This window comes from Epinephelus fuscoguttatus, linkage group LG10, assembly GCF_011397635.1.
Source record: "Epinephelus fuscoguttatus linkage group LG10, E.fuscoguttatus.final_Chr_v1".
Classification (NCBI taxonomy): Eukaryota; Metazoa; Chordata; class Actinopteri; order Perciformes; family Serranidae; genus Epinephelus; species Epinephelus fuscoguttatus.
In genome coordinates this window covers 263,560-290,793 of record NC_064761.1, presented here as the reverse complement: position 1 = coordinate 290,793, position 27,234 = coordinate 263,560, and the positions used below count along the sequence as shown (strand labels likewise).

At 42.8% G+C, this 27,234-nt stretch overlaps 1 protein-coding gene across 1 annotated transcript in view; it reads right to left on the bottom strand.

Annotated features, from left to right (window-relative positions):
• Positions 1-27,234, bottom strand: part of LOC125895868 (cadherin-2-like) — a 398,602-nt gene that overhangs the window by 128,134 nt on the left and 243,234 nt on the right. Inside the window, exons 6-10 of the mRNA XM_049588038.1 lie at positions 27,047-27,191; positions 26,756-26,928; positions 23,468-23,605; positions 22,840-23,025; positions 10,294-10,547 (exon numbers count right to left, since the gene is read on the bottom strand). Coding sequence (XP_049443995.1) covers positions 10,294-10,547; positions 22,840-23,025; positions 23,468-23,605; positions 26,756-26,928; positions 27,047-27,191 — 896 coding nt within the window. The remainder of the gene's footprint in view (positions 1-10,293; positions 10,548-22,839; positions 23,026-23,467; positions 23,606-26,755; positions 26,929-27,046; positions 27,192-27,234) is intronic.

The following is a 27,234-nucleotide window of genomic DNA, read 5'->3' as shown; positions in this document are numbered from 1 at the left end:
ACTTACAAGCCAGCCATCTCCGAACTTGCCATCTTGCAACTCTGAAAACAGAAAACTAAATAGTTCCAAAAATGGCAATGCTGGATAGGTGATATGTTTTAATGATTGTTCCATATTGCATATTCATTGCAGCAAACGTGCGCTATTTTGCACGTTTGAAAGACGCAACGCTTAGTGCGCACTGTTAGTAAATCAGTTTGTACATTTTTTTTGTGTGTGCAATGAGTTTGTGTGTGTGTGTGTGTGTGTGTGTGTGTAAAGTACTGTAACGAAGCCATTATGTGCTGCAGACACAGTGAAGCACATCCTCTTTTAACTCTACAGTAGTCAGTAGAAAGTGTCTAGAAAAGCTCAAATTCCAGTCACATGACTATGAAAAGCATTGTATTTTGTGTTCTTGCACAGAAAAATTAAGGATTTGTTTAATGCAACTGTAGCAGCATAGAGGTGCTTATTGTCATTGTTTACAATGTGCGCCGCTGGGGGCCGCTAATGAGGTGGGCCGGTATAAAAGCGGCAGTCCTCCCACCGGTTCTTCCTTTGCGCTCCCATCGTCACCTCTGCATCACTTCCGGGTCGGAGGTCGTCTGGTCCGACAGGTATGGCTGCACGCTGCTTCACCTCGCTGGTCGTTTGTTTGCCCACGTGCTTAAGGCATTGGTGTTGTGTTGTAGGGCGACTGCCTGTGTGCTGCTCTGGCCCCTCTGTATGCGCTGCTGCGTTTGTTGGCTGTGGTAAGTGTCCTCTCTCTTTGTAGTATAGTTGATGCTATCAGGTGGCTAATGCTAGTGTGGTCGCAGGTAAACGCTGGTGGCTGCATGGAGCCCTCTCTCCCCCTCCCTCCTCTCGTGTGAGTGTGTGTGGGCTGCTGAAAAGGTTGAACCTGATTTTGTTTGTTTGTATAATTTAGTTAATTGTAATTTGCACCGCAGATTTTGTATATGTTTGGATGCCATGCTAATAGCATTGATTTCTTCTTGCTTTGTCTATATTTGAGTACTAATTGGGCAGTTATTGTTGCTGTTAAGCTGTCTGCCGCTGCTGTTTGCCTGTCCTGCTTGCCTCTCGTCTGCCCCTCAGTTCTCTGCTGCTTGTTTGTATAATTTATTTGTTAATTAGGTTAATTTGAGAGATTTTGTATATGTAATTGGATGATTGTTTGGGGTTTGTTTTCTTTATTTAGCATTGATTTCTTCTTTTGCTTTGTCTATATTTGAGTATTTCAATTGGGCAGTTATTAGTTGTTATATTTTGTTAAGTTTAAACTTGTGATCTGCCCATACAATTTTGTTAATTCTGATTTTTTTGTTTTGCTTTAATTTGTTTTTATCATTCCCCTTATCCTTCCCCTTCACTAGTCCTTGTCCACTCACTAGGCCTCAGCCCTGATTAGGTTCTTTCCCCCTCCCTGTGTGAATGTTTTTTTTAAAAAGAAAAATGATTGTTTAATAAAGTGTATTTTTTTTTAAAACTTGGAACCACGTCTCATGCCCCTTTGAGTAAACGAACCTGTGTGTCTTGTATTGAAGAAGTAATTCCCTGGGTGAAATTCCCAGGGTGGCGTTGTCGAGCCCTTTTCTTGGTAACAGTATTAGCTTTATACCCTTTCACCTCCAACTCGCCACACAACATTATCACAACGTCCTCTTAACCACAGAGTTGGCAGAATGTAACTGAGCATAAAAAGTAAGGAAATTTGTGGTTGGTAGATTATTTCTTTGTAGTAACAATGCTTCTTGGCAATAAATCGTATGCTGTTGGAAAGCCTGTTTCTGACAATCAGGTGCCAATCAGGCCCACCCACCAACTCTCAATGCAGAGAGATATCGAGATTAAATTCTGCAACCAGTGGCAATCCCATATCTCCACAGCCTGGGACCAAACCCTATCCTCCAAGATGACAACGCTTGCCCCCCACAGAGCAGGGTTTATCAGAGACTACCTCCAGAATTTGGGAGTGGAGAGGATGGAATGGCCTGCCAGCAGTCCTAACCTCAACCCCACTTAACACTTGTGGGATTAGCTTGCCAAGCTGTTCATGCCAGAGTGACCAACACAATCACGTTATCTGACTTGCAACAAATGCTGGTTGAGGAATAGGATGCCATCCCACAGCAGTGTGTGACCAGGCTGGTGACCAGTATGAGTAGAGGGTGCCAGGCTGTGGCTGTGTATGGTTCTTCCACAAGCTACTGATGCTCCTGTTTGTTAAATGAATTAATTGTTAAATTGCCAATATGTCTTGTTTCTTCAGACTTCAATCATCTAATCTACCAAACAAGAGTCAACAGCAAAAAAAAAGCTGTTTGGCAAAATGTTTCATGGGCACAACCCACATACTCAGCTCTGCTGCTCATCCCACAAATTCCTTACAAATGTGGCACCATTTAAAAGGGTAAGAAATAGGCTTTCCAACGGTATAAGATTTATTGCCAAGAAGCATTGTTACAACAAAGTAATAATCTACAAAACACAAATTTTCTTACTTCTTGTGCTTAGTTTACTTACCAGCTATGAGCCAAGCTAAATCTGAGTTAACCTAAATAAACCAGAGGTCTCCCAACTATTTTTCAGAGCCACAAGGCTGGAAAGGTAAGGTTAACACAGATTTTCATATGTTTTCCTACCAAAATCAAAGCATCCAAATTCATACATATCCTATGTTTTCTGGAAGGCTGCAAGCACATGACCAATGCACTGACGGCAGTAAACAAGGAGACAGTCCTGAGTGCTTGTAAGGAGGCCAGTGGTGGTGGATGGGTCAAAAAAAACTGGACCTTCTCCTGGAGTCATGTGTTCATACCCTTATGAACCTTGAGTCATTTTAAGTTATGTTCTCACCATGTTTCTTTTCCTAAACCTAACCTCAGTAACTCATATTGCCTAAACCTGTTTATGTTAATTACTTAAGTGTACGTTAAGGATGTAACTTGCTCCATAACTTAATGTTAATTACTTAAGTGTATGCTAAGGATGTAATGTCATTCGTGGGAATCCTTCTATGAGAATACGTTGTTAATCTACAAGAGAAGTCTGTCTGATAAACAACCGAAGTAGGCACAACCTGAAAATAAGTGAGGAGGAGGGGGGAGCAACACAAGGAAGTCCCCTTATTTTATATATTCAAGATGGCGCCTCCAGTGCGGACGCCTGTTACAGCAGCTCCTGCTCACCACCGAGCTTTTCTCAATCTTTTTCTTTTTAACTTTCTCACTTTGAGTTTTTTTATATTTGGCTAGCTAGCACTTTATGTTTTGCTTTGACACGGAGACGAAGACCACTCCTTTTATAGCGGTCTCTCTCCTATTTTTCTTAGGACATGATCGTGTGCGGGGATCCGGCGCCCAGCCGTGGCTCCTTTGTTTACACCCGGGACCAGCTGTTGAGCGCTGCGTCACACCGCGGTACGGCCCGAGAAGAGGCACAACATTCCCGGAGAGCTACGGAGAAGGAGATGGGGATGTCGCGCCGGAGTGCAGCGCCGAAACCGGAGGAGACGGTACAAACCCGTCCTCCTGTCCATCGTTATGGGGAATGTAAGATCGCTCCCCATCAAGATGGACGAGCTGTCGGCGCTGACTTGCCATCAGAAGGAGCAGCGTGCTGGTGTTTACAGAGATATGGCTGAACACGGAAGTACAGGACACAATCGCCGTGCTGGACGGATTCCAGCTCATCAGGCATGACAGGACAGCGGACAGCGGTAAGAGGAAAGGAGGAGGGCTGGCTGTGTTTGTGAATGATAGATGGTGTAACTCTGGGCACATCACTATCAAGGAACAGTATTGCTGCAGGGACATTGAGCTGCTGGCTGTTGGCATGAGACCATATTATCTACCCAGGGAGTTTTCTCATGTCATTATGGTAGCAGTGTATGTCCCCCTGTCTGCAAAGGCTGAGTCTGCTTGTGATATTCTCCACTCTGTTACAAGTAGGCTGCAAACACAGCACCCTCAGGCCCTCCTTCTGATCTCTGGGGACTTCAATCACGCCTGTCCGTCCACCACCCTGCCCACCTTCACCCAGTATGTTTCCTGCCACACCAGAGACAATAAAACACTGGATTTATTTTATGCCAACACCAAGGAGGCATACCACTCATCCCCCCTGCCTCCCCTGGGAAGAGCTGATCACAACCTGGTTCATCTTCTGCCTGTCTACAGACCTCTGGTGCAGAGAACACCAGCAACCACCCGCACTGTGAAAAGATGGTCTGACGAGGCCAAGGAGGCCCTGAAAGACTGCTTCGAGACCACTGTGTGGGAGGTACTCAGCGATTCACATGGGGAGGACATTGACAGACTCACGTCATGCATTACGGATTATATTAACTTCTGTGTGGAAAGCGCCGTACCCACCAGGACTATATGCTGCTTCTCCAACACCAATCCCTGGATTACTCCAGAGTTAAAAGCTCTCCGTTTCTCCTTCAGGAGAGCCGTGCAAGGAGGAGCAGAAGGCCGTGCAGAAGGAGCTACGGAGAAACATCAGGCGGGGAAAGGAAGAATATAAAAAGAAGATGGAGGAACAGCTGCAGCAGAGTGACGTCAGCGGAGTCTGGAGAGGTCTGAAAACCATCTCAGGACACAAACAACCGGACTCCGAGGCCAGAGGCGACCAGCAGTGGGTGAACGATCTGAATCTGTTCTTCAATAGATTTGATCGCCTGCCCCTCCCCTGGCCCACACATCACGGCTGCAACCCCCCTCATCCTCACCTTTACCTCCCCCCCCACCTACACTCCTGGCACACTGCTTCGACCATCCATCTTCAACCTGAGCCTGAGGCTGGGGAGAGTACCACAACTGTGGAAGACATCCTGCGTGGTACCTGTGCCCAAGACTCCACACCCCAAGGACTTCAGCAGCTTCAGACCGGTGGCATTAACATCGCACCTCATGAAGACTCTGGAGCACCTGGCCCTGTCTCGTCTCCGCCCCGCAGTAAGCCCTTCAATGGACCCACTGCAGTTTGCCTACCAGCCTGGCATTGGGGTGGACGATGCCATCATCTTCCTCCTGCATAGAGCTCTTTCTCACCTGGAGAAGCACGGAAGTTCTGTGAGAATCATGTTCTTTGATTTCTCCAGCGCTTTCAACACCATACAGCCTGCGCTTCTGAGGGACAAACTGGAGCACATAGGGGTGGCTAATCACCTCACATCCTGGAACCGGGACTACCTCACGGACCCGCTGCAGTATGTCAGGACCCAGGACTGTGTATCAGACTTGGTTGTCTGCAGTACGGGGGCCCTGCAGGGGACAGTGCTGGCACCATTCCTCTTCACCCTCTACACTGCAGACTTTTCATACGACACCCCCACCTGCCATCTGCAGAAGTTCTCTGACGACTCTGCCATCATCAGCCTCATCACAGATGTGGACGACAGGGAGTACAGAGAACTGAACCAGAACTTTGTGGACTAGTGCCTGAGGAACCACCTTCAGATCAACGCGGGGAAAACCAAAGAGCTGGTGGTGGATTTCCGCAGGCGCAGACTCCTTCCCCCAACACCAGTGAACATCCAGGGAAAGGACATTGAGATGGTGACATCTTATAAGTACCTGGGTGTTCATCTTAACAATAAACTGGACTGGACTAATCACATGCCAACTGAATGAATGAATGAGTGACATCATTGTATTTTTTTTCCTGCTGTATAGTGCATCGCACATTGCCACTCACTAGGCTGCTGACTGGCTGCCATAAGCTACACACAAACATTAAGAAGTTCTAACAAATGCAAATTTTATTACACTTTTTCCATAAGGTGGCCAACAGTAGAATTCACCACATGACAAAAGCAGACAAGAACTACAGTAGTTTGAGTGCTGTCCTTGGTGCAAACCAACAGCAAGCGGCGATCACCATGGCCAAATAACGTTGCATATCTGCTGCTGCAGCTCCTATTGGGCTACTACTATTATCCAAACTAAATTAAAGGAAGTAAAGATTGTTTAACCTATAATTCCGCATTATGTTGCCTTCTTTCCACAGCAAATAAATTATTTCCTTTAAACAAATGGCTAAAAGAAATGCCGTCTAGCCAAGTTAAATATTTTCACCACCATTTTAGTTATGAAATAGCCTCACATATGATATTTAAGGTGCACGCACACACAAGCAGGATCTCACACACATAAAACGTGACTGGAATTAATAAACAAGCAGTAAATGCACAGTAGGGGTTATTTGTTTTCTGTATCGGCGTGACGCACTGTGTTAATTGAGTGAATTGTCTGAGCCGGACACATGTTAATTTGAGTTTGATTTAAATTAATTACACTAAAGTTGTTGAGTTAAACTAACCATACGGATCCTTTTCATTTTTATACAATTTATTGCTGCATTTTGAAAGCAAAAAGAGTTACCTTTTTTTGGGGTTTCATGATATATAAGGGGTTTCAGCTTGGCACCGTGAACCTGTGCCTCCCGTGACCTGTAAAAGTAGTGTTGTGACATAAGCCTCAGTTTCTGTTGTTGGCGAATTGTTACAAGCTGATGAATTCGCTGCTCAAGGCTACGCAAAACGTTAGTACAGGTGAGATGACAGACAGATGGATGGTTTGTCTCTAACAAAATACTTTCTGTAGACGTGCTGCAAGAAGGGATTAATGCTTAATATATATCTGCAGCCAGAGCGCATTACGCTGTCAATAGGCTTTATGTGTGGGGAATACCATGATGTGTTATCCAAATATGGGCATGTACGTTACATATAGCAGATGGATGTGATTTCCCGTCGATGAGATAAACGCAACTGTCCTCACAGTCCGTGCCGGCACAGTGAGGGAGAAATGCACAGACTGCTTCGTGTTGGAAGTGCTGTGGTCGGTCTAACGGGCGGTCGGACTACTGGGTATGAAATCCGACGGTCGGAATAATGGCATGAAAATGGTTGGATTAATGGGCGGTCGACATTATGGGACTAAAACGATAAAACTTGCCGTAGACCTGCATGGTTGGATTAACAGGTAATCAGAGTTATGGGTAGTCGGACCTATCGGAGGGCGCACTAATGCCTGGTCCCCACTGGCAAGTGGGGTGGCCATTGGGGTGGCCAGCAAATTTATAGGGGGGGCCGTGGTCACCCCTAGCCACCCCCTGGTGGTGCCACCCCCTGGGACAGCAGCGTCTCGGCTGCAGATAGGAAGAGACTGGACAAGCTGATCAAGAAGGCCAGCTCTGTCGTGGGATGCTCTCTGGACTCAGAGCAGGTGGCGCATGGACACTCACCCTCTTTCGCAAGCAAAAGAAACCATTCAGCATGCTATGCAAGTACAGATTTCAACCAGCAGCAGACACCAAAGGCAAATCCTGCCAGTTGTGGGTTGAACGGGGGGTTACAGATGCCACATTCCTGTCAAATACGCCGCAAGATAAGGCTTACCGGCGACGGGGAATTCCGGCTCCAGGTCCAATAATTTCCTCTTTGTTGATTTCATGACTGCCCAGAAATACCTGAACAGCCGAGCCGTGGCGAGTCAGAGGAGAAACGAGCCGTTCACATTTGTCTCTTTGTGGCAGGGAATGGCCGACAAACCTCACCGCACTTTAGGGACTGTTCTTTACTTATGGAGGGAGTGTTATTTACTTGTCAGGGGAGGAGGGTGGCTGGTTGATTTTTATTTTAAGGTCCAAGATCCAAGGTGCCTCTTGCCTAGGGCTCCCAGAGTGTCTTGAAACAGCCCTGGTGATGTACATGCCCTTATTTGGATACATCCTGGTATTCCCCACACATAAAGCCTATGGCATAATACGCACTGGCTGCAGATGTATTAAGCATTAATCCTTCTTGCAACATATCTACAGAAAGTACTTTGTTAGAGACAAACCATCCATCTGTCTGTCATCTCACCTGTACTAACATTTTGCCTAGCCTTGAGCAGCGAATTCATCAGCTTGTAACAATTCGCCAACAACAGAAACTGAGGCTTATGTCACAATGCTACTTTTACAGGTCACGGGAGGCACAGGTTCACGGTGCCAAGCTGAAACCCCTGATATAACATGAACCCCCCCCACCCCCCCCCCCCAAAAAAACGTAACTCTTTTTGCTTTCAAAATGCAGCAATAAATTGTATAAAAACGAAAAGGACTCGTATGGTTAGTTTAACTCAACAACTGTAGTGTAATTAAATTAAATCAAACTCAAATTAACACGCGTCCGGCTTGGACGATTCACTCACAGCGCATCCTGCCGATACAGAAAACATAACATAACATAATAACCCCCACTGTCTAGTCACGTTTTATGTGTGTGAGATCCTGCTTGTGTGTGCGTGCACCTTGAATATCATATGTGAGGCTATTCCATAACTAAAATGGTGGTGAAAATATTTAACTTTGCTAGACGGCATTTCTCTGAGTCATTTGTTAAAAGGAAAAAATGTATTTGCTGTGGAAAGAAGGCAACATAATGCGGAATTATAGGTTAAACAATCTTTGCTTCCTTTAATTTAGTTTGGATAACAGTAGTAGCCTAATAGTAGGCTAGCTGTAGCAGCAACAGCATTAGCTGCCAACAGCTGTCTTGTTTTTATTTCTTTATTACAGATATGCGACGTTATTTGGCCATGGTGATCACCACTTGCTGTTAGTTTGCAGGACTTCTGTTTTTCTGCTGATGTTTTTTTTTTTTTTTTATCTATGTACACTGTCTTGGTTCGTCATGTCAGAGGTAGTGAGTTTTGGAGTAGACATTTGTTTGTTTTTGCATCTTCAGCAAGGACAGCGCTTAAAGTGATTCTGTTATAACCGCTGCAGGCTCGGGGACATCTTCAGCACCAAGGGCAGTGCTCAAACTACAGTTTCTTGTCTGTTTTTGTCATGTGGGGAATTCTACTGCTGGCCTCCTTATGGAAAAATGTAATAAAATTTGCATTTGTTAGAACTTCTTAATGTTTTATTTGTGTGTAGCTTATGGCAGCCAGTCAGCAGCCTAGTGAGTGGCGATGTGCGATGCGCTATACAGCAGGAAAAAAAAATATAATTATGTCACTCATTCATTCATTCAGTTGGCAGCCCCCCCTACTTAAAACCCCCTTAAAACTTATAACATCCCCCATGTGTGGGGAATACCAGAATGTGTTATCCAAATAAGGGCATGTACGTCACATATAGTAGATGATGTGATTTCCCGTCGATGAGCAGGATCACTTAATCTTCGCCTGTGAAGTTGTGACCGCGCTAGTCTTCTCCTTTAAATGACGAGGACTAATCTGAATGCCATCTCTAACCGAAAGACACAATGCAATTTCTGCCTGTGTTAGACCTTGATTAAAGTAGCCTACATCCTGATGCGTTGATCAATAATGTGATCTGCCATTTTCACCTCCCTGGGACACCTGGACTAGCCAGTGGCAGCTCTTGTAGCCTGAAATCAGGACGATAACATTAACCAGCGCGCAATCATCAGACTTGACAATTATCACGAGAAAACAATTTTGTTATCTCGAGATAACGAATTAATAAGTCGTCAACAGTGCACAAAAAAAAGTAAAAATACATGGCTGTTCTCGTCTTCTGTAGCTTTGTACTTTATAATGTATAACCAAAATAAATTCCATTCATTCATTCATTCATTCATTAAATGTGTATCTACTTCCAACCTCTCCAGGTAACAAGTCTCATTAATACAGGACATGCTCAAGGCACAACGTTTAGCTTGAAATCCACAAAACCAGCCTGAAAATTCGGAAACGACTGCATGAGGGACGATGGAGCAGAGCTGGCCAATGCTACGCTATGACTGGCCAGTCTGCATTCGAAGGGCATGATTCAGTGACGGGTCAATTGTTCTTGTAAACATGTTAGCTAATGGTCCCAGACTAGTAAGTCAAGAATGGGTTAAGACACCTCTTGCAGTTATATAGAAGGTCTTAATGGTAATTCCATCTTTCACTGAATTACAGCGTTCCAGGTACATGAAGATGTGCACTGTATGAACACATAAAACAAGGTTGTAACTAAGTCAAAGGTTGCATTAAATGCATACTGATAAGCAAATTTCCTCATCAATGACATCAGCAGTGACTTCAGAATGAATTCTAGTAAATACAAGGCTAATTTAAAGATGAAAAGGCATGTAGATATTCAAAGGTTGTTCTTTTCAAGAGACAGTAAAAGTCACATTCAGCTTTCCACTTAAACTTGTTCAATATTTCATAGTTAAATGACACATTTTAATTCTACAAATGTCTAACTATACCTTGAATTAAAACTGACACTTTGTGAACTCACTGACTAAGTAAGATGTAAGCCTCCAAAAATAGCTGCCAGCAGGTGTCTTACCGGACAGTTTGTCTCAAGAAGCGGTCAGGGTCCTGGGCAGTAAAGGTGGTGAGCAGAGACCCTGCAGGCAGACCCTCCTCCAATTTGATGGACTTGGGATTGGGGCTGAACTCTGGACTCTCGTTGATGTCCAAGATTCGTACAGAGACGGTTGCTGTAGACTGACGAGGCAGGTGGATGCCACGAGCCAGCGGGACCTCATTCTCTGCCTCCACCGTCAGCATGAAGGAACGAGTTAGCTCAAAATCTATTGGCTGGACAGCAGAAGGGAGGGACAAGATGAAACTGACATGATACACCAGATATCTAAAGCATTTACATGGGGAACATTAAGCACAATTCATGCTCACTGTGTTTGTGGAGCATCTTAGTTGCTACATGTTTAAATCATACAAATATGCTTCTCTCAATATGTTAATGAACTTTACCATATCTATCAGACTGCTTTAGGCCCCCAGTTGCATTCTGAGTTTTCATTATGTAAGCATATAAAGCTATAATGAGTGGGTAACATTAAAAACAAACAAACACATACCATAGTTTGCCTCCACAAACCTGTCAAGTTGCACTTATAGTTTGCATTAATGTAAAAATATTGATGCTTCACACACATCTTCACCCTGACGGCACATAAAATCTATACAATCAGCACAGTTTCAAGGTGAACACCCAAGATTAAAGTCACCAATTCAGTATCTGTCCAAATGTCTCTCCCTCTGCTCCTGAGATATGATATCATGGCCAGCAAAGTCTTTTATGCATAATGAGGACATTATGATATCACCGTGAAGCTGACCTCTGACCTTTTGGATATGAAGTATCATCACTTAATCATTATATCCTATTAGACATTTGGGTGAAGTTTCAGCGTAATCAGCATATGAACTCATCAATTGAGTTATGGCCAAACACATGTTTTATGAGGTCGCAGTGACCTTGACCTTCGACCATCAAAGTCTAATCACTACATTCTTGACTCAAAGTAGACATTTATGCCAAATTTGAAGAAATTCTTTCAAGGTGTTCTTGCGATAATGAGTTCACAAGTATGAGATGGATGCAAGGTCACAGTGATCTTCGACCTATGACCACCAAAATCTAATCAGTTCATCTTTGAGTCCGAGTGAACATTTGAGCTGAATTGGAAGAAATTCTCTCATGGTGTTCTTGGGATTTGAAAGATTACACCTTGCATTTACAAGAATGAGACAAATGAAATCACCTTGGCTTTGACCTATGACCTCCAAAATCTAATCTCTTTATCATTGAGTCCAAGTGAAGGCTTGTGCCAAATTTTAAGAATTTCCTGAAGATGTTCCTGAGATAATACGTTCACAAGAATGGGACATATGGATGGATAGCTGGGTTTACGGACAAACAGACAACTAGAAAACATAATGTACCCAGCCATGGCTGTTGGTGGTGTAGTGATATAAAAACATAAAAATTAGAGGGTGAAAACCCTATGGAAGGGGCACCCTGATGGCCTGGGGCATAAAGCTGACCATGCGCAGACCAGGCAGAAAGCGGTGTTTAGCAGCCACCAGCCTTTGAAGCCTGCCTGGCACTGCCCAAGTTTAGACACCAAACGTTTTTATTAAAACACATTACATTCCTCAAGAGCATTTCCCTCTTCTCCCTTTCTCCCTGGTTTCACAATCACTGAATTTTGGCTCGTACAACCATTTTCAGATGAGGCTTCATGACTGTGCTAAACACACATCCCACCCAGCTCCATTACAGGAGAAAGGGGACAGAGGATTTACACTAGTGTATCCAGTTTAACCCAGTGGCTTCATAGTGCTGTGTCCATTAATGACGCCACATGCTGTGTGATGGTCTAATATTTTTATCTTTAAACTCATCCAGTGAGGCTACTTCATGTATCAGTTATTGGAATCAAGGTGACTGGTTGCATAAAAATGTATTTGACTATTTTCTTCTACAACTACAAATAATTTCTACACACTTTACAAACTGTAATTTTTCCAGCAGTTTTTGTCAGGTTTAAAGGAAGATTTACGAGCACACACTTACTGATAAATGTTTGAAAAGCTCACCATCTCTCTATTTATATTCTTAATCACCACCGTAACAGAGCATCACCTCTGCATTTTTGTAACACATCCACCACCCCAACCTGCCTCCTTAAGCTCCAGACTGCTTTCTTGTAAGAAAACATACAAACAGTTTTTGAGAACAGCCTGACAGGGGAAGCGAGCCAGACTATTTGTTACACTGTGATAACAAGGATTTGGAACTGCGCTCCTGTCTATTCATCTGGCGAATGTCCGCCAGAATGCACGTGATACTGCTTCTCAACAGAGCAAAAATGCAGTTTTGCAAATCTGCTGCTCTGTGCTTCACTGAAACCTGGCTTGACAAATGCATCCTGGACACTTCGCTCAATCTGCCAGGCTTCCTACTCCTCTGAGCAGACCGCAGAGCTATCGGGGATACAGTGACAATAACATGGTAAAACAACAATAAAAACAACGTAACAACAATAATGAATGAATCAGTAAAAACAGAAGGAGAAAAGAGAGCATAGATGCACTAGACTGCTGCCATTAGCAGGAATAAAATGCCTTTTTATAAAAATAAGTTTTTAGAAGAGATTTAAAATTAGATAAGGAGCTGGCTAACTTGATGTCCTCAGGAAGATCGTTCCATAATCGGGGCACATAGATGGCAAAGGCCCTGTCTCCCTTAGTCACAAGCCTAGTCCTAGGTATAACCAGTAGAGTCATGTTTGAGGACCTCAAATTACTGGCTGGCTTGTAGGGAATTAAAAGCTCTGTGATGTAGCCAGGAGTTAGGTCATGGAGAGCTTTAAAAGTTAACAATAAAATTTTAAAATCAATTCTAAATTTTACTGGCAGCCAGTGAAGTACAGCTAAAACTGGAGTTATGTGCTCAAATCTCCTTGAACCAGTGATCAGTCTGGCAGCAGCGTTTTGCACCAACTGCAGACGGTGGAAACAACTCTGGCTAAGACATATGTAGTATTCTAAGCAGGAGGACACAAGGGCATTTACAATTTTGTTGAGGTCATGGAAAGATAAAAATGATCTAATTTTAGAAATGTTTCTTAGGTGCATAAAACAAGATTGAACGGTTTTCTTAATATAGGCCTCAAAACAAAGATTACAATCATATGAAACACCAAGATTTCTTGCAACATCTTTGACATTCACAGCCAGAGAGCCAAGACTGTTTTGGAAATGGGATTTGGAACTGAGGGGGCCAAACAAAAGAACCTCTGATTTGTCAGCCTTGAGTTGAAGGAAGTTTTGGGACATCCAGCATTGGATGTCGACAAGACAGGCCGTGAGGGAAGCAAGACAACTGGGGTTAGAGAATTTAAATGGGACATAAAGCTGGGTGTTGTCAGCATAACAGTGAAACTGAATGTTGTGTTTGTGGATAACCTGACCAAGAGGGAGCATATATATTGAAAATAATAAAGGGCCAAGGATAGATCCTTGTGGGACACCACAGGAGAGATAGGCAGATGATGATGAGGCATTGCCAATAACAACAGAAAGGGTTCTCTCTGAGAGGTAGGAACGGAGCAAATTAAGGGCAGTGCCACCTAGACCTACCCAGGACTCTAACCGGTTCAAAAGTATGGCGTGGTCCACCGTGTCAAAGGCTGCACTTAAATCTAGGAGAACTAGAATTGAGGAGTCACCAGCATCTAGAGTTAAAAGAAGATCATTTGTAACCTTAACCAAGGCAGTCTCAATGCCATGGTGGGCTCTAAAGCCAGATTGGAACTTTTCAAATAAACTCTTGTTACTCAAATTAGTAAGGAGCTGAGTGGAGATCGGTTTCTCCAAAATCTTCGATAAAAAGGATAATTTTGAGATGGGTCTGTAATTAACAAGAAGATGAGGATCAAGACCAGGTTTCTTTAAAAGAGGTTGGATTAAAGCATGCTTAAAAGAGGAGGGAAAAACACTGGAGACTAAGGAGTTATTTAAAATGGAAAGTACGGTGGGACCAATGGTTTCTAACACCTCCTTTAAAAAAGATGTGGGAATAATATCCAATTGGCAAGACGAGGGCTTCATATGTGAAATAGTTTTAGTAAGAGTTAATAGAGTGGTGAGTTCGAAGGGATTGAGTGATGCTGAAATTATAGGTGAGACTGAAACAACACGGGTAGATGATGTCTAATGTTCTTAACTTTGTCCTGGAAAAATTGGAGAAAGTCTTCACATTTTTTGGAGGAAGAGATGGAGGGGGGGAAATGACTGAGTTAATCACTTTAAACAGGGTCCTAGGGTTATTACTATTATTGGCGATGATGTTGGAGTGATATGTGATTTTAGCATTCTTAACAGCCTGTTGGTAAGATGCCATGAGTTGTTTTAAACAGATACGTAAGGTAAGTGGTTGATTTATTTGCCTTCCATTTACGTTCTGCTCTTCTGCACTGTCTCTTGATGGATCTGGTATGTTCATTTAGCCACGGTTGTGGATTATGTTTAGGGATTCTAGTTTTGAAGGGTGCAATTGAGTCTAGGATAGACAGACAGTTACTGTTAAAATCGTTGGTCATGTCATCTAAAGAACGATATTGCTCTGGAGGACAAGAAAAGGCTAAAAAGGCATTACGAAAAGCACTGGCAGATGCAGAGTTAAACACACGAGATCAGGTAGAAACAGGGGGCTTAGACGAAGGACAAGGGAGAGGAGCATTAAAAGCCACAGCTTTGTGGTCAGACACACAGACGTCTATAAGTTGTAGGTTACAGGGAGCGAGGCCAAGTGAGAGCACAAGATCCAGAGTATGACCCTTAAGGCCCGAACATACTCGGGTGTACTATTAGCGGAGTGGACTCTGCGAGGAATGTCCACAGTCATTCGGGCTTTCATAGTTGAGCGCACTTCTGCGTTGTAGTTTCCTGTAAGATGTCCGTGAAAAATCCCTGCAATGTGAAAAATACATGCCGAGCAGTCACTGGTGCGCGGAGCGGAGTCCGCGCGGTCGTAAAATCTGAGCTTTGCACGCGCAGGCCTTGTGGACATCCGCTTTGAGTCCACGTGGACCTCCGCAGAGTCCGTTCCGCGTACGTTCCGCCCGAGTATGTTCGGGCCTTTAGTGTGAGTGGGGTCATTTACAGACTGAGTAAAATCAAAAGATTCAAAAAGGCTAATAAAATCAGCAGAGAGAGGGTGGGATGGGCAACAGACATGGATGTTAAAGTCTCCAAGTATAATAATATTGTCAAAGCGCTGAGTGATGAGGGACAGAAGTTCAGAAAATTCAGTAATAAAGCCAGAATTCAGTTTTGGGGTTCTATAAATTAAAACACAGAATACTGGGTCTCTACTGTTAATTACAAAACTAAAGATTTCAAAGGTGGTAAAGTTTCCAAAGGAGATGGGAGAACATTTATGAACACTCTTGTAGAATACAGTGAAGCCCCCACCCCTCCTTGCTGGTCTTGCTAGGTTAAAATAAGAGAAATTAGAAGGGGAGGTTTCATTAAGAGGAACATTGTCCTCTGGGCTAACCCAAGTCTCGGTGATCATGAAGAAGTGGAAATTATTTAATAAGATGAAATCATGGCGGATGAAGGACTTGTTGGACAAAGACCTGACATTTAAGAGACACATTTTAACAGAGGAAGAGATAGGTGGACGATGAATAGTGGATCTGACTAGGTTGTCAGTGATAACAGTGCATGCTTGGGGAGCACTCAAACAGGGCCTATTACTAATAATAACTGGAATGACCATAGAGCAAACAGTGGGAGAGTTCATTGAAACAGATGATGAATCAACACAACCTGCATTATTCAGTTTTGGTGAGTTAGGAGTCAGAGATGGGTAATCAAGATCATTATGGGGTGGAGATAGTCAGAAAGGGTTATATATATATATATATATATATATATATATGACATCTATTTAATAATTGGTGAAGAAGCTTTTGTTTGCAAAACTTTTTTGCAAATTTCTTTCTGAAATGGCTGTTTTGCATATCCAAAAGTTTGATAATATTGTTTCAGGGACTGCAGTTAGTTACAAGCTGGTCTCCATGCTAGCTCCGATAGCTTGACAGACCATCACAAAGGGGCGGGGCTTAGTGAAGGGTCCATCAGTGGTGATACAAGCCATAACCAGTTGCTGAGCAGAAATGATTTAACCACTGGTGTCAGCCATAAAGCCGGCTGAAGCGTTCAGATGAGGGAGACAAAGTGGCAATAGGATCAGATAGGATGCAGCGTTTGCCCAGGCTTTCAATAGTTAATGCAAGTGACTCTATCACTTGCTGTAGTTTGATTGACTGCCTAGCCATGATGTCATTCGTCCCGCAGTACAGTAGAACAGTGTGTATGGAGGGATGGAGATCCAGTAGTGTTGGAGCAAGTTCAATGAAATCTGCAACTCTTCCACCAGAGAGGCAGTATGTAACAGCGCCGGGGAGTTCTACGAATCTCACAATGGAGTCGCCAAGGATAAGAAGCTCTGCTGTGTCCATGTTATCAGTGCTACTGTACTTGGCAAGCTTGGGAGGAAGGTGGCGCTTTGTTTGGCTAACTGAGTTAGCCACATTAGCACTGTGGGAGAAAATGGCTTTGTTATCCGCCAGGTGTATGGAAGAGGGGGCAGTAACTGAGACAGCAGCAAGTCTGGGAGCATGAGTGATGTTTACATAGGGGATAACGCTACACGTGGATGATGGAGATGAAATACGGGGATGTTTACAAGTGGGGTAACTGTCTCTGGAGTTGGGATTACAAGGAGACCGGCATCTTTTCGACGATGCTGCAGATCGTCTGACTGCAGGAGGGAGAGAGGGCGGCGAAACTGGGTCCTCAGTGACAGAAAGAGGAGCGAAGTGGTTGAAAAGTTGAAGTGGGCCATCATCAACTTTTGGGTTGTAAAGAGGAATAGAAATTTTCTTCCTCCCTGACAACCGATGACCAGGAGGAGCAACCGGGAGCAGGGGAATCACCGGCCGGCTGCTCCAAACTAGCCAGCCGGTAGGAGAGCTCTGATTGACGCTGGAGAAGATCCATAATGAGAGACTCAATGGATTTTAACTCAGTTTTTATATCAGTGATTGAGGACATTGCAGCCATCCTTCGAGGGGAGACCACAGCTGAGCAGCCGGAGAAACAGAGAAATCAGAGCAGGTAAGGTGAGTTGTCCTGGTATCCTTTAGTGAAATGTGGATGCTCAATAGTTCACTGTCAGTGTCAGCAGAGAGATGAATATGCCAGAGTCTATGTGTTGCACGCAGGCAGACTGGCGAGGTGAATCCGGGGACTGTAAGCAGAGAAACAGAGAAAAACTTCAGCAGCAAGGTGGAATGAATGAGACGCTCTGTTGTTTGTTTAATGGTAGCGTAGCAGAAAAACGACCACATATTGAATCTGTTGTAGATCACAATCAGGGACTGTGGTAGTAAGACTGGAAGACCAAGAAGGTGTATGCAAACAAGACTTACCGGCAACAGGCCCAGAGGGCCCGGTTGCGGTGATTCAGCTCAGTCATTGGTGAAGCTAGGATCACAGCCAACCAACACTAGGCAGCAACTCAGTAATCCATCCAGCTACTGCTGGAGCCTGGGCCTGGCCTGGTGGTAGCTGGCTGCTGCTGGAGCCTGGGCCTGGCCTGGTGGTAGCTGGCTGCTGCTGGAGCCGCTGTTTCACTGTCTCCACAAACTGCAAGATGACCGTAGCTCCAGTAGCCTACAGGCGAAGTCGACAGCTCTCCGTGTTCAAATAAACCACACTACAAATGGAGACACGGTACCGCTGGGTAGCCTCAAGTCAACCTGGAGTCTGTCGGCTGCAGGAAAAAGTGCAGCTCAACACACATCGCCGCCTTTACCAACTTATCAAGAGTAAAACATTCCGTCGGGCAACTTCAGTCTTGGCACTGGGTCTCTATCGCAGGGATGTGCAGTCCAGCTCTCAGGACTAGTGTACAGTGATAATGGGCTCTACATACTGGGCCTGTCTCCCTCTATATAAACGTCATTATGTTTAGACTCCAAACAGGTCACCGGGCGATAATGAGGCGGTACAACACCTGGCTGACTAGATTACTAACGTGGAGCAAAAACACCCAGGCTCCCAGCTCATCATTCTAAGGGAATTTAACAGAGCAAACCTCAAAGAATTACCAAAAATCAGTTTCCCATCAGGGAAAATAACACACTGGTCCACTGCTGTACGGTAATAAAGAACGTATATAGTTCTGTCCCCTGTCTGGATCATCTCCTCCCTGACAGGCAGAAGCTTCACTCTCCTGAGCCTGTGGTAAAGACTGTGATGAGATGGATTTTGTGAAGACATGTGACTGCAGACCAAAACCTTCTGTATGTACAGCAAAACTCAGACAGCTTTGTCAGACTGAGGAGGAGGCCTATAGGAGTGGAGACAGACTCCAGTACAAGCAGTCTAGTAACACTAGGAGACTAGGAGATTAGAGTAGCAAAGAGGAACTACACTGAGAAGCAGAGGAAAAAAGAGAAAAAGGAAGACATTCCTTGAATAGGCTCCCAAGAGGAGACAGCACAGGACAGTGCAGCATAGGTGTTTCAGAACACTGCTATGGACATCATAAGTGACTTGGACACTTGGTTTCACACTGCAAACACTCTAAAATGATTTTTCTGCTGTTCTGAAAGTTGGACAGATTAGTGAGGATTAAGTCTCTTCTGTGTGCCAACCACTGATCATGAAGTATTTCAGATATCTTAAACACGAGTTTCAAAACAAAGTAAGACACCTTAACATTGTATATGTTGCCACTTTCCCCCTTACTTGTGCCCTCTCAGTCTCCTGAATGCAGTTTACAAGACGCAGATGCAAAGCATTTTTGTGAGCATTGCTTTACTTATTATTTGCACACTGCCTATGGCTGTTGCTGGTGGCAAGATAGTTTTCAGTGAGCTAAAACTAATCAAAAACTATCTGAGGTCTCTTATGTCCCAGAACAGGCTTTGCAGTCTTGCCATGCTGTCCATTGACTGCCAGTTCGCTAGAAAGCTGGACTTCAAAGTAGGGCTGCCCCCGACTAACAATTTTCCTCGTCAACCAATAGTCCATCAGGGCAATTAGTAGACTAGTCACCCATATGTCAATATTAATCTAATTACAAAATTATATATTTTGAGCGGGGCAGCACAATGGTTTGAGTTCATGGTCTGAGAAAGAATAATTTAAGTAACATTTTTAAGACGGTGCTTCATTACATCTATAATTTAACATATTCTATCTACAAGTGCACGTCACACACTGAGCGAGCTGCCTGTTAATTATGCTGTCGGCAAAGCAGTAATGACTGTGCTTAGTGGCTAATGGGCATGTAGCTACTTACATGTTGTAGATGATACCTGATGTTTGTAGTCGACGAATGACAGGCAAATTCTGCCTGCAGAGTTTACGTATCACCTTCGTCCTTTTCCATTTCCACTTCCATTTTGTTTTCTATGTCCACTTTACAGCCACATATTTTCTTGCTGGTATAGTATGGTACATCTAGATTGAGTATCTGCTGCTGAATTTATTCTGTTATGTCGTTCTACAGTTAATAATGTAACTTTATTTCAATTGAAGATGTTAAGTATATTCAGTTCAAGTCATTCATTAATATGAAGAGAAATTTAACGTACAAGAAGTACATACAGAGTTATGATTTCACAACTCACTGTCAGTAAGTATTGGACTATAAGAAAGTTGAAAGTCTGCAAAGGTGGAGTCCTTTGAAGCTCTGAATGGGTCAATCTAGTTCTGGGGGTGAAGTTACAGCAGTGCTGCAGGGTTGCTATGGCCAGTGGTGGTGGGGCTCAATTTGATATCTTTTCATGGGGCCCACAATTCCTGGCGGTCCCCATGGCAATGATGGCTTTCTATCAGGCTCGCAAGGCTGGAACCCTATTATTTTTGCTTTGACTTTTTTTTTTTTTTTTTCAGAAATGTTTTCAAAAATTCCTGTGAAATGGTACATTGTAGACACATGAGATTTCACCACTGATTGAAAGTTGTGTGCAAATGCTGCTCAAGAAATATGACACCAGTTGGCTGCATGGGTGTGCTTTAACTAAGGCCCAAAAATTTAATTTTGAAAAGGGCATGCCCCTCACACCGTAAGTAGAATTGACTTGAAATCTGACACAAATGTGCAGCTCAATGTGCTCTACAAAAAAAACATACAAGAACCATGATGGGACAACAGGTGAAATTTTTCGCCATTTTGAATTTTTATGAAAAACACATTTTTGACATTCATGGGTTCAGTTTGTACCAAATTTTATGTGAATCATTATTGGACAAAGCATATCACAAGTTATCAAAAGCTTGTTTATATCTCATTACCTTTTGATGATATTTACCAATTTACCAAGAGGGGGCATGGCTCAGCAAACAAGTGGACATGGCTCCATAACAGTTGAGCCAATGGTCATGAAAGTTGCAAGAACTGTCTAAAGAGGTGCCAACAACATTGATCGCTAGGGGGCACCAAAAATGCAGAAAAATGAACTTGGCACAATACAAAAAATACTATAAATTAGAAATTGTTTGTCGAGTCAATGCGAGGCTTGCATCATATGTTAAATAAAAATGTTGAACCACATGAGTAATATTATTTTGAATTGGTCAATCAAAGGCACTGCAATGCCATTTTGATTTTTATGAAATACTCATTTTTTATTATTATTTTTTTTTTAAAGATAATTTTTGGGGCAGTTTTAGCCTTTATTTGATAGGACAGGCAAGTGTGAAAAGGGGAAAGAGAGGGGGAGTGACATGCAGCAAAGGGCCACAGGCTGGAGTCGAGCCCAGGCCGCTGCAGCAACAGCCTTGTACATGGGGTGCCTGCTCTGCCACTAAGCCACCGACACCTCATGAAATACTCATTTTTGACATCTCCTAAACCGTAGGTCCGATTTGTACCAATATTGACCAACAAACTTTTGGGTGGGCCATGGCTCAGCACATAAGTAGACCTCAACTCCATACTGTTGAATCAATCATCACAATACTTGTAGGATATGTCCACAAAAGTACCTTAAACATATCCTGAAAGCGTCATTCAAATAGACCACACAGGGGTGCTACAAATGCGGAAATGGGTGTGGCATAACACACATCAGACTATGATTTAGAAAATGTTTGTCTAATCATTCCAAAACTTGCAGGATATGTTGAATTATAATGTTTGAATCATGTGTGTAAAATTATTTTGAAATCGGTTAATAGGGGGTGCCACCAGTTCCAAACAAGTGCAATGGCCTTTGGCATGATTTGACAAAAAATCAATGACCATTTGTTCAAACCTCACCAAACCTAGTGAATATTTTTAACTAAGTCATTAAAGCATCAATGCATTTGACTTACAGGAAGCGCCAGTGTTTCCGGAGAAGAACGTGGCCCAATAGAGATCTGTATGTAAATGAATGGGCATCTGTCCCATCGTCATAAAACCTGTTGGTAATCGTTAATGGAGGCGTTGTGAACCGTCAAAGGTCTTGATCCTACCCAGCTTTCAAGTTTTAACCCTATGGGGCCGAATGACGCAAAGAGCGTCCAAATTCACACCTATTGTTCTCTATGAATTTTCTACGCATTTCACCTGAAACAGCGGAACCACAGCTTTCCAACAAGACCGAGCACTTGTCAGTAGTCAAATGTTTTCACAAGGAAAAACAATGATAAAGTTACACTAAAATTATGCATAACAAAGCTTTCATACAGCTTTACACACACATTACTCTTTGATGGATTACTTACGAATGCAGGGTTGCACAGAAATGCCACACATATCACATGAAAGCACAGGACCGGAGTTTTCCAATGATACCAAACACATCATTGTGCTGTCATCCCATCACGCTGTAAATACAGATCAATTGTCTACAAAATAAAAACCTGACAAATTTCTTTATAATTCATTGTACAGATCTTGTTATCAGTCACTTCATGTAGTGAGGAATAATATTATTACTATTTTTCTATTATCTTAGATGTAAATATTGCATGTTTCTTTCAAATAAAACACATTTTTGACTTGTGAATGAGTCAATGGAATTTCTTGCAATAATGAAAAAATACTGGCAATTATGTCCACCTGGCACAAACCACATGTTTTGGACAACCGTGAAGTGGCGGAATGTCCTACCATCATGGTTCTTATATTGCCAGATTCCAGAGAGTCTCCCCTCTTCATATATGGCAGAATATGTCAACTTCCAACTTGCTAAATGTAAGAATTTAGTAACACTAAATTAGTAGTTCATTGATGTAAAATTAATATAAAATACAGACACATAGAAGGGCATGCAATGCCCAGCCAAGATTGTCCTGAAAAAAAAAACAAACAAGATATAGCACGTGTATGTAGCCTTTATAATGACTGTGATATGAGCTTGAAAGTAAAGGCAGTAAAAATACCCCAAAAAAGGCCTAGGACCCAAAGGGTGAAAGGTCAGTGCTGGCTTGAAAAGCTTGCTGCTTACGGCTATATTTGTGATGTGCTATTTGTATACGTGTGTGTGTTATGGATACTAAATCCCACCTTGACCACAGTGAGCAGGCCTTCGTTGGTGGTGGGGTCAGTGGGGATGGAGAAGCGTCCGGTGGGGTCTCCAGCGATGATACGGAACACAGCGCTCCAGGCTGAAGTGTGAGGCTGGTCTTTATCTGTCACAGTCAGGTTAGTAATGATCACATTCAACCTGTTCTCATGAATCTCCCCAAAGAACTGAAAGAGACAGACAAAAATGGAAACACTCTGCAGCATTTTAAACACCAATGTGTCACTTTAAAATCAAACAATACTTTAATCCATTGGAAAAATAACTGTAAACAAATAAGACCAAAGTGAAGATGATTGTTTTTCAAAATAAAGACCATGTTTTCCACATATACTGCATCTTCCCGTCTATCCTGCTCAGCTTTACTAAGGAAGATAATGGATGTTTAATTGGTTTGTCACTACCCTCTGCCACTGCCAATAAAACCTCAGAGAGCTTCAGTGTTATAAAAGAGAACAATACCTTGTCAATATTTACTGTTATAGAGCCATTACACTACTGGTGTGTGTGTGTGTGTGTGTGTGTGTGTGTGTGTGTGTGTGTGTGTGTGTGTGTGTGTGTGTGTGTGTGTGAGAGAGCGAGAGCGAGAGAGAGTGTGCGTGGACCTACTGTATCTGTAGTGAATTCAGGGGGATTGTCGTTGACATCAGTGATCCTGATGACAGTGGTGGCAGTGTTGGACAGGCCATAGGTGGGATTTCCTTCCATGTCCGTAGCCTGGATGATCAGGGTGTACTGGGTGACTTTCTGGAAACAAAGTACCAAGGGGGTAGAATTGTTGGTATCAAAGAAACATGTTTCCTAACTGTACTTGGGTAAACAATTCTTTCTTATCTTAGGATAGGAATTTAGCTTTTACAGAGCCGTCCTAACTTAGGGATTTCCCAAGTTGGGATGGCATAGACCCTGTCATAATTTAAAAAATAAGACAAATAACTGCCAAAAATCTGTCTGTTTGGCAATCACAATGAAGATAGAGAACAACAGAAACACCAAAATATAATGACTGAATGGCTACTAAACTATATGACACTTCAGTTCCTCTGACCATGTATTAATGGGTATCAACTGCCAAAACAATTAATGAATAATTAAATAATAATAGTTGATGAAATAACTGATGATTAATTTTGAATTAAGTCGTCATCCTCCACGGACACAATTAGTTCCAGTGACTCCTCATTGCAAAAAATTGATCGCCTGGCTTTTCGTGTCCATGGTAGCAAGCTAGCTAGCCAGTGACAAGTGTTGAAATTATGGCTTCTCCATCTCAAGTAGCCTACTGGTGCACTCTAATCAAAAATAAAGGCAGTCTGTGTACATTATAAACACAGATACAGGCATGACAGGATGAGTGTTGTTTGAAAAATCTAATTTACAATTATACTTAGGATTTCTTAAGGCAAGGTAGGAAGTCAGCGATAGGATGGGACACAGTCATGGATTTAGGAATTGCTCCTGTTATAGGAAGGTTTTTCCTATTTTTAAATCTTAAATTAAGGTAGGACAAGAACTTGTTTCTTTCTGAAATGAGGCCTCAGATTCTTTTTTTTTTTTTTGTAGAATTCTTTAGAAGCTCTAGTTGACATACTATTGACCAGAGCATCCCACCATCCATACTTTTTTTGAATGGATGTAAAACAAATCAATGCAATAGTGTTCAGAGGGCAAATGACTGCATGATTTAACAGGGGTTCTGCACAGCCCCTGCACTATTTCAATAACAATATATTTTTTTAAACTTTAAAAGGTTGGCAAAAAAGTCTCATTATACTGAATCTATGAACAATAGCCTTCAGAGTTCCTGGTCAAATTTAATTCTTATCTGATGTTTAAGATTTAAGATGTTTAATATATTTTTAGACCGTAATGGCAAAATCAAGGTCAACATATCTTAAACAATTAATTCAGCTTAATTACAATTTAGACAAATCCTTCTTGACTTTGGATGCAATTGTTCACAAAGAAAAAAAATCTCCATTCATCATCCACTTTGTTTTCTTGTTTGAGGCTTTTGGCTGTATCATATGGGGGCAGTTATGGCTCAGAGGCAGAGCAGGTCATCCACTAACTGCAAGATCAGGGGTTTGAACCTCAGATCCTTGATCAAGACACTGAACTCCACATTGCTCCCAATGGCTTTGCCATCAGTGTGTGAGGTGATATGGTTGCTGAGTAGCAGGTGGCACCCTGTATGGTAGCCTCGGCCATCAGTATGCGAATATGGGTGAAAAGCACTTTGAGTGGTTTGGAAGACTATAAAATGCGCCATACAAATGCAGTCTATTTACCATTTATCTTCATCATCACATTTAGTCTGCTCAGTGGTCATATGGCTGGTAAATGGTAAATGGACCTGCACTTGTATAGCGTCTTTATATTCATCTGACCACTCAAAGCGCTTTCAATACTGTAAGTCACATTCACCCATTCACACACACATTCACACACTGGTCGCCGAGGCTACCATACAAGGTGCCACCTGCTACTCAGTTTTTAACAAACTCACACACTGATGGAACAGCCATCGGGAGCAATTTGGAGCTCAGTGTCTTGCTTAAGGAGCCTGTGGTTGAACCGCTGATCTTCCGCCTTTAAGCCACAGTCGCCCCAGTCTCCTCATATGGAATGGTAGATGTCCTTTCTTTCCAGTAATTCCAACCACCTTTGTCTGCTTATAATTCTAATTTCAAAAAACATAAACTGTTTAGCTCAAAGTTTAAGCCAACATGGATGGGAAGTCCTAAGACTGCTCTGTACATCAACAGTCCCATGTCAAGTGAGAAGACCTTAGGGCTCATGAAGAGCCTGTGATGATGATCCAAAGCTCCACAACAAGTGAGAATATGAACATTCAGTGCAGAACGTTTTGTTACCTTCATAGTATTTCAAAATGCAATAACACTGATCTCACCCACTGAATGGGTGCACTGAATGGTTTTTAATGACATTTCAGGTGTGCTAGCATTCAGTTTGACCTCCAAATAAAGTGCTTGAAATCAGTGGTTCCCAACTGGTCCAGCCACAGGGTCCACATTTCTCCTTAGTCATTAGTTCATGGTCCACACAGTATATCTTCAGCATCGTACTTGCTTTAGACCATGTTGTTGAGCTAGTTTTCCATCACAGTCAAGTGGCAGTATGTTAGTGACTCACTCTACAGTAGGAAATGACTTGAAAAAAAAATCTCTGTGCCGGAAATTCACTGTATTCTAAAATAAAGTGTGTTTTTTTTTTTTTTGTTTACAAACTTGACATGTTTCTGACTCACTTTTGGACTGCGACCAACAAGTTGGGAACCAGTGCTTTAGATCATGTCGATAATCTGCTGGTTGGTTTACTAGTGGGTATACAACCCATGAATGACTACCCGCTGTTGCATCAACCATAGTTCCAAAGTAGGTCACATGGTGACAGCTGATCCATCTCCATGATAACTAAACCAACTCCATCTTCAGTCAAAGACCTTGAGATGTGGTTGAAAGCTTGAGGGACCATTAGCCAGTGGGCTTGATGGAAAGACTATGTATTTAAGCAGAATTATCCATTGAGGATTATTGGGATCAGTGTTTAATAAATGTATACACACAGCTGACATGTTTCTAATGTGTGTTAAGAATGTAAAGATGAAGTAAAGAGAGAACTAAATTTCCAGGGTAAGAGGTCGACTTGAAGGATTTCAAACTTTTTAAAAAATCTTTGAAAACATGCAAAGAGCATGACCAGATGCATAGGATCTACTGATGGAGGAATATGATGGGAGAAAGACCTACAAGCTGTCATAGCATTGAAGGAGATACTGCAGGCTGGACACACATTCACAATCTTAGAAGCAGCTGCTCCATGTGGGCTTAAGAATGAGCCTTACAATATGTCCACCCCAAAACACATACACACCTCCCGATCAAGGCCCGCTGCCACAGTGATGATGTCACCAGTCTTGTTGTTAATGGTGAATATGTTGGAAGAGGGGCTCTGGGGATTCTGGGAGAGGATCTTATATCTTAGCATCCCATTAGCAGTTTTTGGATCATCCTTGTCCACTGCTGTCACTGTCATCACGAAGGATCCTGCAGGGACACACAGTGAGTCAACACAGATATGCCAGTGAGGAAGGATGTTACAAGTGTGCGTGCCTGTGTGTGTGTGTGTGTGTGTGTGTGTGTGTGTGTGTGTGTGTGTTTTCACCAGGCTTGGATCCCTCTGGTACAGAGCCGTTGAAGATGGTGTGTGTGAACTCAGGTCTGTTGTCGTTCTGGTCAATGACATTTATGACAATGTCGATGGGATTCTCCACCTGATTCCCATTCAGGTCCACTGCATGGGCTCTCAACTGTATACAAACACACACACACACACACACACACTAGATCATA